The sequence below is a fragment of the Hyperoodon ampullatus genome (assembly GCF_949752795.1).
Source record: "Hyperoodon ampullatus genome assembly, chromosome: 7".
Lineage (NCBI taxonomy): Eukaryota > Metazoa > Chordata > Mammalia > Artiodactyla > Ziphiidae > Hyperoodon > Hyperoodon ampullatus.
Window position 1 is genome coordinate 62,131,349 of NC_136920.1, and position 12,436 is coordinate 62,143,784.

The window sequence follows — 12,436 nt, forward strand, 5'->3', positions numbered from 1 at the left end:
CTCTGCTGGTCTAGCTCTGCCCTGCAGCTCCATCCATTTTCCTGTCCTAAGTCCCTCCCTTCCCCTTTCTCCCAATCCCTTTGACACTGCCCAGAGCCTAAGCCCCCTTCTCTTGCCCTCTTTTGGGCTAAACTAAGCAGGTGAGATCCAGCAACCAGGAACCTGGAACTGGCAGTCGGATCCTGAGCAGTGGGCAGGGTCAGTTCGACAGCAGTTGAATGCCTGGCTCCTCTTGGTCTCGGATGAAGAGGCGTCATCGAAAGCCCTTGAATCTCGGCACTCTGTAGGTGTCCTAGACAAAGCAGAGCAGCCCTGGACCTGTCAGGGAAAACAGAGGCAGTTTCTGAAGGCAGTGACTCAATCAGAGCGGCCTGCAGTGCTGGAGCTCCTGGTAGCTGAGCTCCAAACTCTGTTCTCAGCAGTGCTGCAGGATGGCAGCCCTGCAGCTTGGTACTACATGTATGCAGTGCTGGGTCTGCTGCCTCCATATCGTGCGCTGCTTGTTGGTTGCCTTGATTTGTTGCCTTTCCTGGAGCAGCTGTACCATTGGGCACCCTGGGTCCAGGCCCAGCTCCAGCTGGACCTGCTAGGTGCCATAGACCAGGCCTTTCCCCGAGACACCTCTTTGTTAGAGGGCACCTCCCATGTTGGCTGCTATTCCCAGAAGCATAGGTTCCATCACGGGCCCCCACGCCCAGCCTGCCCTTTTGTGCAGGCCCGGTGGGGAGGGCAGCAAGTAGAGGAGGGGCTGGCCACATGGCTACGACCATTGACACTGCCTGAGCTACAGCACAGCCTGGGTATTGTTGGTACTGAGGTGGCCCTGGAAGAGGGCCACTGGCTAGATGGCCTTAGCCTCCTGCCCTTGGCACTAGCGACAGACATCCCTGTACAGTATGAAAGCAGTGACAGTGACAATGCAGAAGAGGAGCCTGTCGGAAGAAGAGAGACTAAGTAAGTGAGGGACCTAGGCTGGGGCTTTGAGCAAAAGCGAGAAAGAACCCTCTTCCTTTCTGTCTGCAAAATAAACCCAGTGGTCTCAGTGTTAATCCACATAAGGAAACGCAGAAATGAATGAAAATCAAAAGTCAATGATGAGGAAGCCAAAGCTTCAGACAATAGCTTGAGTTTCCAGAGTTTCTAGACTTCTTTTTCATATAGTGCTTAGTTGTTTTTCTCACTTGTTCGTAATCCCTGAGTCTTGCCTCTGGGCCTACCTAGTGCTGGGTGCTGGATGTTTGATCCAGGTCCTTCCCTCGGGATGCTCCTAGGTGAGTGCTTGTCTGAGGACCCTTCCCACTCATGTCTGTGTGAACTAAGCCAGCTCCAAGGCACATTACATTTGGCAGCACTGACAGATAGGACTTTCATTCTGATCTTCCAGAGCCTTCTTCCTGCCCTGCAAGTGAGGGGATCCTGGCCCCTGGAGTGGTGATTTTCTCCCCAGTCTGGCTCTCACTGCTCTCTTCAGGGTTTCAGAATGCCTACAGAGACCCCCTCTTCTGAGAGTTCTCTAACTCTAATCTTGGAATTTCTCCCTGTCCTCTGGCCAGCTTGTCTGTGACATATTCACTGTCTGGGAAGAAGGGTAGTTTTACCTTTAATCTAGCTTGGCTTTCTCAATTTTTGCTCTAAGTTAATGGCTGGGTCAAGTTTTTCCTGAAATCTTAATGGTGGGCAGATAGGCAGGCTCCTGGGGGCCTGATGACAGGTGGCCAGTGCCAACAGCGTATGCCTTCAGTAACCCCAGCAGACTCTTCTTTTCAAAGATCTTCCCTGTGCCCTAAGTATAAGTCTCCTTTCCTGGGGGAACCTAACTTGAGTGAGAATGGGCTGAGATGTTGGCAAGAAGCCAAGTTCTTTGTCCACTCTTTGGAGCTGGTGGTAAACCTCTGAGGCCTAGCTAATGTGACTTAATTTGTACCATGTTCCCCAGGACTGGCCTCCCAGGCATTGATGCATTCAAGAAGTATTATTGGTTATCTAATATATGTCAGGAACTGCTAGATGGTGAGGATACAGAAGTGGTAAGATAGACTCAAGCTCTGCCCTGGGGTTTTACAGCTTAGTTAAGGGAGATAGATGTTAAGTAAGTTGATTTAAGTAAAATATCATTACAATTTGTGTTAAGTGCTATAAAAATCAAAGAACACTGCCTTTCCCCTGGCTGCTCCTCTGGAGTGTGTGTGTGTGTATACACATCAGAGTTAGGGGAAAGCACATCAGAGGAGTTTGGGTTTAGATTAGGGTTAACAAAATATCTTGAAGATTAGGAGGTGAAAGAAAGAGGAAAGTTTCAAGGAGGAGGGAGCAGTCGGTAGTGTTAAATGCTACCAAGGCAAGTAAGAAAAATCTGAAAAATACTCATTGAATTTAGCGATAAGGAAGAGGTTGGTGAGAGTGGTTTCAGTGGAGTTTTGTGAGGAGGAAGGCAGATTGTAGTGCGTACAGGAGTGAATGGAAGGTGAAGAAGTGGAAATCACGTTTTGTTATTCTTTCATGAAGCTTGGCTTGAAAGGGAAAGAGAGAGATTAGGACAGCAGATTGAAAGAATAGTGGTATCTGAGTAGGACTCAAAAAAATGGAGAGATGTTTATGGTCTTTAAGACAGTGCTTGAGAAGTAAGTGCTCAATAAATATTTGTAGAGTGAATGAATAAATATAGGCTAACAGTCAAAGAAGAAGAGATTGAAAATACATCATGAAGGGAACTTCCCTGGCTGTCCAGTGGTTAAGACTTCACCTTCCAATGCAGGCGCTGTGGATTCGATCCCTGGTTGGGGAGTTAAGATCCCACATGCCTTGGGGCCAAAAAATCAAAGTATAAAACAGAAGCAATGTTGTAACAAATTCAATAAAGACTTAAAAAAATGGTCCACATCAAAAAGAAAATCTTATAAAAAGAAAAAATACATCATGAAGACGGGATAAGTGATCCTGAGCACAAATGGAGGAATTAGCCTTGCAGAGAAGAAAGTCACTCCTTCCTCGCAAATTAGGAGACAAGATTAGGATGGAAATATGTACAGATAAATGTGTGGAAAGGCAGCTGAACTTGAGGGAGTTATTTTATGGCTGAGAGCCTCAGTTTTCCCTGGGCAGAGATGGAGGCAGAGAAGGGGACTGGGAGCTCAGCAGGGCTGGGCATAGGTGGGGGGGTGGGTAGGTTGAGGCCTGGAATAGCAGCTGAGGAGACTGCAAGGCGTAGCTCCCTGAGGACTTGTACTAAGACATCGAGCAGAGTGAGCTCACAGATGAGACTGGACACCAGGAATCCATAGAGGAGCTGATGACATTCCGTTGTTCCAAGATCTTCTGAACCTACTTAGATCATGTACCACTTTAATTATTGAGGAAATGAATCTTTAATAGCAGTTACACCATTAAAATGTCGTGATCTGACGTCAAAATCATAAACCCTACTGTTGATGTGAACTTTAGAATAGGATTGCATTGTATCCCTGGGGTAACTTGTTCTGTTGATCTAGATTTGGGTCAATTAATGACACGAATATACTTTGACTGATTAATTTTTCAGAGAGTTTTTGGTTTTTTGTGTGTGTGTGTGCTCTAATCAAAATTATTAGCCCAGGTAATTGACTTTTGGCTTCTTGAATAATTAATTTTAATACCAATTTTATCAACTGGTAGGGGGTAGGAAGATGGATGGTACTGGTGCAGGCTTGAGTGGGCTGAAGGATGCATCATCGGATCCCGGCTGGGAAGAGATGGATGTGAAGCTGGAAGTTGGGTGATGATGGAGGAAGAGTAAGAAAGAATCACAAGCGTGGAGATCACGCAGGGTTGGAAAGCGGGTATAATGGGGGCAAAGATAGGGGATCAAGAACGTTAGGAAGGCTGCCAGAGGGAAGAAATCCAGGACCGTGGGCCTGCAAGGTGATGAGTTGGGACAGCCAAGTATTCCCATTACTTTTACTCAGTAATATGTAATACTGACGTCATAGTAATCACAGTCAATCCAGAATGATTATTCACTTATCAGAAAGGGAGAGGTTATTCACACACAGGTGTACGAATATAGTTGCCTGACTGTATCTCCTCATGGGCTATATTTGCTCAGTATGTGAACCTTCGGGTGTAGATGGTCGACAGGCTCTGACAAGGTCACATCGGTCCTCTCAGGCACCTGATCGCGCTCCTTCATCCCCTGGCTGACAGTGGCCACCTGACCGCTTTGCTCTGCCTCTTCTCCTGATTTTTTATCATACAGGTCTCAGCTTGACTCGGAAGTTCCTGGGGAGGAGATCTTCCAAAAAAGAAGCACTGGCTTCTTACCACAGACTTCCCTCCTGGGTAGCCAGATAATGACCGTAATGAAGACAGAGAGACACCTGAAGAAGATCCACTTCCTCTATCTCAACGTGGCTCCCAGCCGCTACTTTCGGTGAGAGCGCATATGCCTAGACCCCTGTCCTACTCCTCCCGCCCCCGGACTTCCTCCTGTGCTGCCTTCCCCCTCCTCCTCCTCTCCAGACCCGTTCCTCTCCTATCTTTCTCCTCTCCCCTCTCACTTCTCCTCTGTCTCCTGGTTTCCCTGTCTTCCCTTCTCCTCAGCCTCCTCTCCACTCTTCACCTCCTCTCGCTCCCCTTTGCTCTCATAGCTTTTTGTCTGAGTCATTCTTTTCTACTTTCTTCTCTGTCTTCTTTGTTCTGTCCTAGAGTGATAGAAACATTTGGTCATCGCCTCAGAAGGGAATTTAATGGTGATCTCTTCTAACTGCAATGCAAGAATCCTGGTGTTTGTTTAAATCTTTACACTCTCAGGGAAGTTTTGTGTTTTGCAAGGCATCCTGTTCCTTAGACTACTTTCTTTTAACTTCTACATTTTCGTCCTAATTTTATCTCTGTACGATAAAAACAAGTCTCAATCCACATGACTTGAGAGGCATTCATTCACTTTCTTCCATTAGATCCAAATCTTAGTATTTTTGTTTTGTTTTGTTTTGTTTTTTGGCGGTACGCGGGCCTCTCACTGTTGCGGCCTCTCCCGTTGAGGAGCACAGGCTCCGGACGCGCAGGCCCAGCGGCCATGGCTCCCGGGCCTAACCGCTCCGCGGCATGTGGGATCTTCCCAGAACGGGGCACGAACCCGTGTCCCCTGCATCGGCAGGCGGACTCTCAACCACTGTGCCACCAGGGAAGCCCCAAATCTTAGTATTTTTAAATGCTTTATTCAAGTCTCTTCTCTTCCCAGAAATAACAATAACAGTTACCATTAATCAAGCTTTTCTATATACATGTGTCATTTAATCCCCACCTACCAGATAGGTGCCATTATTATTTCCATATATGAGATGAATAGACTGATGCATAGAGAGGTTAAGTAACTGGTCCAAGACCACATAGTAAGTGATGGAAAAAGGACTTGAACCTAGGACTGTCTTAATTCAAAAGTCTGCACTGTTAAGCAGTATCTGATACCCACTCCCAGGGAGCCTTATTTCCGGCATACACTGACCTCTTTCTCCTGAACTTAGGTGGCACTAGTGAGCTGTACCATCCACTGATTAACTGATCAGTTCATTTAACGGAAGTTCACTGAGAGCATTGGGCCAGTTATTAAGCAATTGTCTCTTGGCTCTAGTTCTGCTCTTCTCTCCCTGCTTTGTAATACTGGGGCTGGGACTGCAAACTTCATTTTTCCTTTTTCAGCTAGCTTCCTGTTAGGTTTGATTAATAGGGGGTGCTAGAAGGAGACTGGACAGCAGGATAAGAGAAGCGACTTTGTCCTTCCTTTACGTGCTCTTCATGACTTTCACTCTGGCAGCAGCTGGCAGTTTCTGAATCAGCCTCCTCTGATCCTGAGAGGGACCAATGCCAGCTGGGTAGCATCTTCCCATCAGAGTTCTGAGTCACTGCTCTGCAAGGCACCGCCCCCCCCCCAAACTCCTTATATACTAGTAACAGCCAGGCAGCATCTCCTTCTTAGAGAAACCTCTTCCTTTTGTTCCTCTAGTTCTAAGGCTGGCATCCATTTCCTGCAGTTATTGTCTCTGCGCTTAGTGTTCCCTTTTTGCTTTTTAGGTGTCCTATGACACTTTTTCTAAAACACATTTTCTCTGTTAAATTCACTTTGTTGAAATTCCTAATGCAATTTCTGTTTTCCTGACCGGACTCTGATATAGTACCTGATATTATGAGTGGTCCCAGGAAACAATCCTCAAATATGGGATTTTGATATTATTTTGGTAATATCCTTGGCCTTGGACAGTACGGGCCTCCTTCTTAATGGGAAAGAGAATCCTAGTAATCCAGGACCTATAGTGGCATCACAATTAATTAGTCACTGTGGTTGAAAGTGATAACCTACCTACTGACACCTAGCGGCTGCTACACTTGACTGTCCAGCAGTAGTGATGGTAATGGTAGCGATGTTGGATGAGATGCCTGTTGACCATGGTGGAGAGCCTATAGAAAGAAAATTACAAGCTTAGGGCTTTCAACTATCAGCTCAGTCATAGTCAGAGAAGCAGCACAATCAAAGACAATTAGGCACAGAGGGAGACAAGAAACCATGAGCAAGCGAACTAAAAAGGCAGTGAATAATCACAGGGCCAACATCTGTCAAAGAAGGGACCCAATGAATTGAGTTTCGCACTTGGTTCTGCTTTTCCCCAGAGATTCCAGTAGAGGCAATGGTGTGTCAGTTTTACTATATGCTCCTGAAAGATGGAGAAGAGGAGATGAGCTTTCAACAGACTCAGAAAGCTAAACAGCAGACGTTGCAGCTGGGGGCCCACACCAAGGAGGGAGGTGTTTTCTGGTTCAACCTGTGTTATAACCAGGGTCCCAACTGGAAGCCCAGGGGATTTAATTTGTGGGTTATCTGATGATTTTCATATTTTATCCAGATACTTTGCCCAGTTTTTCTAGTTGTTCTCAAGTGGGAGTGTTGGTCCAAATTTCAAGTGCACCATCGGTAAAAGTGGAAACTGGCATTTTTTGTTTCACTTTATTTATTTGCCATATAACAGGTTTTCTTTCAAAGTATTTGCATTTATCAAAATTTTCTTGGTACTTCCCTGGTGGTGCAGTGGTTAAGAATCCTCCTGCCAATGCAGGGGACATGTGTTCGATACGTGGTCTGGGAATATCCCACATGCCACGGAGCAACTAAGCCCGTGCGCCACAACTACTGAGCCTGTGCTCTAGAGCCTGCAAGCCACAACTACTGAGCCCTCATGCCACAACTACTGAAGCCTGCGCACCTAGAGCCCGTGCTCTGCAGCAAGAGAAGCCACCGCAATGAGAAGCCCATGCACCACAACGAAGAGTAGCCTCCAGTCACTACAACTAGAGAAAGCCCGTGCGCAGCCAAAAATAAATAAATTTATTTAAAAAATTTTTTTCTTTTATTTGTCCTAGATTTTTTTTTTTTTTTTTTGTCATACCACATGGCTTGTGGGATCTCAGTTCCCTGACTAGGGATTGAACCTGGGCCACAGCAGTGAAAGCCCAGAATCCTAACCACTAGGCCACCAGGGAACTCCCCGTCCTAGAATTTGATTTATACTTAGGGGAGAACATATTCCTTCACTTCCTTAGAGTCTTTGCTTAGCTATCCCTGACTCCTGGCCCTGTGCAGGAAGAGTAGCCTCCATTAAAAAGGCCACAGGGGAAGGAGTGTTCCCTTGGGAAGTCAGGCTTCAGTTAGGGTAGGTAGCTATCCTGTAGGATGCCAAATGACCCAGTGGTTAAGAGAGGGGGCTTGAGTCAAGTAGATTTGTTTTTTTGGGGTTTTTTTGTGATACGCGGGCCTCACACTGTTGTGGCCTCTCCCGTTGCGGAGCACAGGCTCCGGACGCGCAGGCTCAGAGGCCATGGCTCACGGGCCCAGCCACTCCACGGCATGTGGGATCTTCCCAGACCGGGGCACGAACCCGTGTCCCCTGCATCGGCAGGCGGACTCTCAACCACTGCACCACCAGGGAAGCCCCAGGTAGATTTGGTTTTTAAATCCTGTATTCTTTCCTTAACTGCCTTGTGCAAAGTTATGACCTCTTTTTGTTCAGTTTTCTCATCTGTAATTTGGGGATAATAGTACTTGAGAAGATCTAGTCACTTTGTCAGAAATGAAATAAAGTTTTTATATGACTTGACTTAGTGAGTTTATTCTGGTATCCATGTAAATGCTCTTGAGTTGTTTGCTATGTATTCTAGAGAGAGAGAGAGAGAAGGGTCGTTTCATCTTTTAGGCATTATATGCATGGGACCTGAGACACACTGCCTTTAAAGGGCTTAAAAATATATTTAGTGCTGAAAAATATTACTGGTTCCAAGTTATGAAAAAAAAACTGTAAGGTAAAAATTAATAAATGCTTGGGACTTCCCTGGTGGTCCAGTGGTACCAATGCAGGGAACGCAGTTTCGACCTCTGGCTAGGGAACTAAGATCCCACATGCCACGGGGCAACTAAGCCCACATGCCACAACTAGAGAGCCCATGCGCCACAATGAGGAGCCCTCGCGCCACAACGGAGGATCCCGCATGCCACAATGAAGATCCTGCATGCCACAACTAAGACCCGACGCAGCCAAAAAAAATTTTTTTTTTTTTTTTTTGCGGTACGCGGGCCTCTCACTGTTGTGGCCTCTCCTGTTGCGAAGCACAGGCTCCAGACGCATAGGCTCAGTGGCCATGGCTCACGGGCCCAGCCACTCTGCGGCATGCAGGATCCTCCTGGACTGGGGCACAAACCCATGCCCCCTGCATTGGCAGGAGGACTCTCAACCACTGCACCACCAGGGAAGCCCCCAAAATAAATATTTTTAAAAATTAATAAATGCTTTATTAAATGTGCCCAAACATAGCATTATGGCAACTAGTTTTCTGCAACTAGGTACAACTATTGTATAGTTACATATAAATTGTATTTAATGTGGGATGTAGGTGCATTTTCTTGAAATAAGACAACTTAGTAGGATTTTAAGATGGCTCTGGAGGTACTTGTCTGGTTCACTAGGTGGCAGTTTTCCTCTTTACTGGCCTGTGTCTAGTCTTCTAGTTACTCTTGCTTTTCCCCATTCTCAGTTACTCCAAACAGCATTCCTTGATTATCTCTTCATGTTACTTCAGCATCTAGGGATATACATATTTTATCATTTCTAAGATGCACATTTTTTTTCACATTTCAACATCTCTGAAATTGTGATGCATCTTACAAATTGGTGGCATATCATAATGGTGGCATTTTTTAATTTTAGCATTTCATAAGAAAATGTTGCAACTAGGGACTTCCCTGGTGGGCCAGTGGGTGGGACTCCTCGCTCCCAGTGCAGGGGGCGTGGGTTCAATCCCTGGTTGGGGAACTAGATCCCGCATGCATGCTGCAACTAGGACCTGGCATGGCCTAAATAAATAAATAAATAAATAAATAAATAAATAAATAAATAATTTTTTAAATGCTGCAAGCTTACAATTGATGGCATCTCAGATTTGATGGGATGTTAGCTCTCTGGGTCTGGAGATAGGAACTTCTTGGGACTGGCTAGGGGTCTTTTTCTTTCTTCCCACCTATTTTTGGCTTCTGTTTCTTCTTAATATTCCATCTTTCTGGTTTGAAGATCATTCTGCTCTCTTTCCCCTCTTCCCACTTTCTTCCACCTTCTTTCCTGCCTCCTTATTTCCCCCTTCCTCTCCTTCTTTTATCCCTCCCTGGAGTCTGCACAAGTTTGCAAGGCTCCCACTGATCTGTGCCCTTTCTTAAAGACCTTACAGCCTGATGGTGGTACCACCCAACAAGGTGAACTCTGAGCACTACATCTTCTCTCCCTTTGGGGTCCTGCACATACATCCCGTGGAGGGCAGTGAGGCAATGACGCTGGGTACCTGGCACCACTGCTCTGTCCTCTGGCAACAGCTCCAGTTCATTCCGTTCTTCAAGTATTGCCTCTTACGCAAGGCCTTGGCCTGGTAGGTGATGACGGGTATGGGATTTGGGAAGAAGTGTCACAAAGAGCAACAGCCACTGTCACTGCCCTCTGATCTGTAGCTGGAAGAAGGGTGTGAAGTTGCAGAGGCTGCACCGGCACCGGACTTTCCTAGAGAAGCATCTGCTCTTTGCCGTGCCCCACTTTGGAGTTGGGCTACTCCATATTAGCAGGTGAGTCTTCAAAACACAACTTCTATGAACTTTAAAAAATTATTTTACAAGAAGTAACAACACGTTCATTGTAGAAGATTTGGAAAATACAAAAAAAAAGCACAAAGGCAAAAAATCTTCAGTCTCACCATCTACAAATAACCATGACAAACATTTTGTTGCATATCCTTGTAGTCTTTTTTTCCATCACATATACCAATATGATCATACTTTACATATTGTTAAGTAACCAGTTTTTTTCTCTGAATAATATATTCTGAACATAGCTCTATGTATTAATTTCTACATCAACTTGCCCCAGATCATACAATTATTAAATATCAAATTTGAGGATGATAAATGCAGGTGTTTGAAACTCTGCTCTTACTATGGTATTACTTGGGTTCTTTTTTTTTTTTTTTTTTAAGAAAAGCTTAGTTACTCCTATTTTCAGTACTTTCTTGCTTTCTCTGCACAACTCTTCAACCACTCCAGTTATGTTCTGTGATAGGAGCTGCAAGCTCAGATGCCTACAGGTCCCAAGGAGGAGCTATGGAAGAAATGCAGTGGGTTCGATTCAAGACTTTAGCGGGTGTGGGACTCCAGTCAGTTTGGAGATTGCACCTAAAGAGGACAGTCACTACTCAGTTCCAACTGACTGTTGCCATGGGGAATATGGGTCCAGTGTGTCAGCCACATTATTTTTTCAGGATGACCTGGGAATCCACATTTTGTTGTCAGATCTCTTAATTTTACCTGGTTAGTGAAAATTTTTATTAAAACACTGTGCTGGCCAACTCTTAGTGGTACATAAAAAAGCCTTTTCAGTCTGAATTCGGCCCATGGGCTACCAGTTTGCAACCTCTGCTCTAGGTATCCTCCAGTCTAGCTTAATCATCATGGCATAATTGGGCTGCACAGAATTTAAGTCCTGAACACTAGCAAGGGACTTTACTCTTTGGGCCCCAGTTTCCTGATCTGAAAACAAGAGAGGAAGATTTCTGCTACTGACAGCTGTAGTGAGAATTAAATGAGATTGTGAATATAAAGTACCATGTTCAGTGCCCCAATAGGTACTGAATAAATTATACCCATTATGATCAGCCTCTGCTTATTAGGGGGGTCCTTCATTTATTCAAGGATATTTAGAGATGTAGATTTTTCAGGGTGGTTGTTTGGGGAATGAATAACAGAAGTGGGTTTCATCAGGAATGACTTCCCCATAGGGAAGTTGGAGGTTCCTCACCTTTGATTCTAAAACCTACCTGTCCTATATATACTACCAAATGTAAAATAGATAGCTAGTAAGAAGCAGCCACATAGCACAGGGAGATCAGTTCGGTGCTTTGTGACCACCTAGAGGGGTGGGATAGGGAGGGTGGGAGGGAGACGCAAGAGGGAGGAGATATGGGGATATATGTATACATATAGCTGATTCACTTTGTTGTACAGCAGAAACTAACACAACATTGTAAAGCAATTATACTCCAATAAAGATGTTTAAAAAAATAGTAAAAAATAAATAAATAAAGAAAAACTAAAACCTACCTGTCCATCTAGAGTGTTAGGGCCCTTGGCTTCCCCTATTCCATGGAAGAAGCCTCTGCAGTCTCTCCTTCTAAGTCACACCTTGGGATCTCTTTGACCCTCTTTCCTGGCAGAAAGGTAACTCAGTGTAAACATTTGCAACAGATAACTAATAAGAACCTGCTGCATAAAAAAATAAATTAAATAAAATTAAAAAAAATTAAATACATAAAACAGAAAAAAACAAAAAACATTTGCACGTACCCCAGGCCTTTCCCAAAGAGTTCCCCAGCCAGCAACTTCCTGGGCTTAAACTCTTCCAAAGAACCCTCAAGAGGAGGCTGTCACTGTTGTTCACTGGGAATATTATAATCTCTCTAAACCTTTGCTCATTCTGAGGTGAGCTGGGCTAGGAAGAAGTCAAAGGTGTCCAAGGTAAGAGGGCAGAGTTGCTGGCTCTGAGCAGTTTAGTCCTTGATTCCAGGCTTCTGCAGGAGCTGCGCTCTGTGTCCTGGCTCCCCCATGAAGCAGATCAGTGCTACGAGTTGCTGGACCTGCGGCGGGCTCTAGCCAAGGAAAACCACAACGCTCTGCGGCTGCTCCATCGCTGCCTGCGTCTCTGCACATCCATCCTTCATCTGGTAAGAGGCTCCGATTTTTTTTTTTTTTTTTTTTTTTTTTTTGCGGTACACGGGCCTCTCACTGTTGTGGCCTCTCCCGTTGCGGAGCACAGGCACCGGATGCGCAGGCTCAGCGGCCATGGCTCACAGGCCCAGCCGCTCCGCAGCATGTGGGATCTTCCCGGAC

The 12,436-nt window shown here is 45.4% G+C and overlaps 1 protein-coding gene across 1 annotated transcript in view; it reads left to right on the forward strand.

Moving 5' to 3' along the window:
* Positions 1-12,436, forward strand: part of DNHD1 (dynein heavy chain domain 1) — a gene marked incomplete at both ends in the record, with an annotated part of 65,109 nt that overhangs the window by 5,546 nt on the left and 47,127 nt on the right. The window contains 5 exon segments of the mRNA XM_079707807.1: positions 141-954; positions 4,232-4,405; positions 9,730-9,933; positions 10,013-10,123; positions 12,114-12,270. Of these exon segments, the coding sequence (XP_079563933.1) occupies positions 141-954; positions 4,232-4,405; positions 9,730-9,933; positions 10,013-10,123; positions 12,114-12,270 (1,460 nt within the window).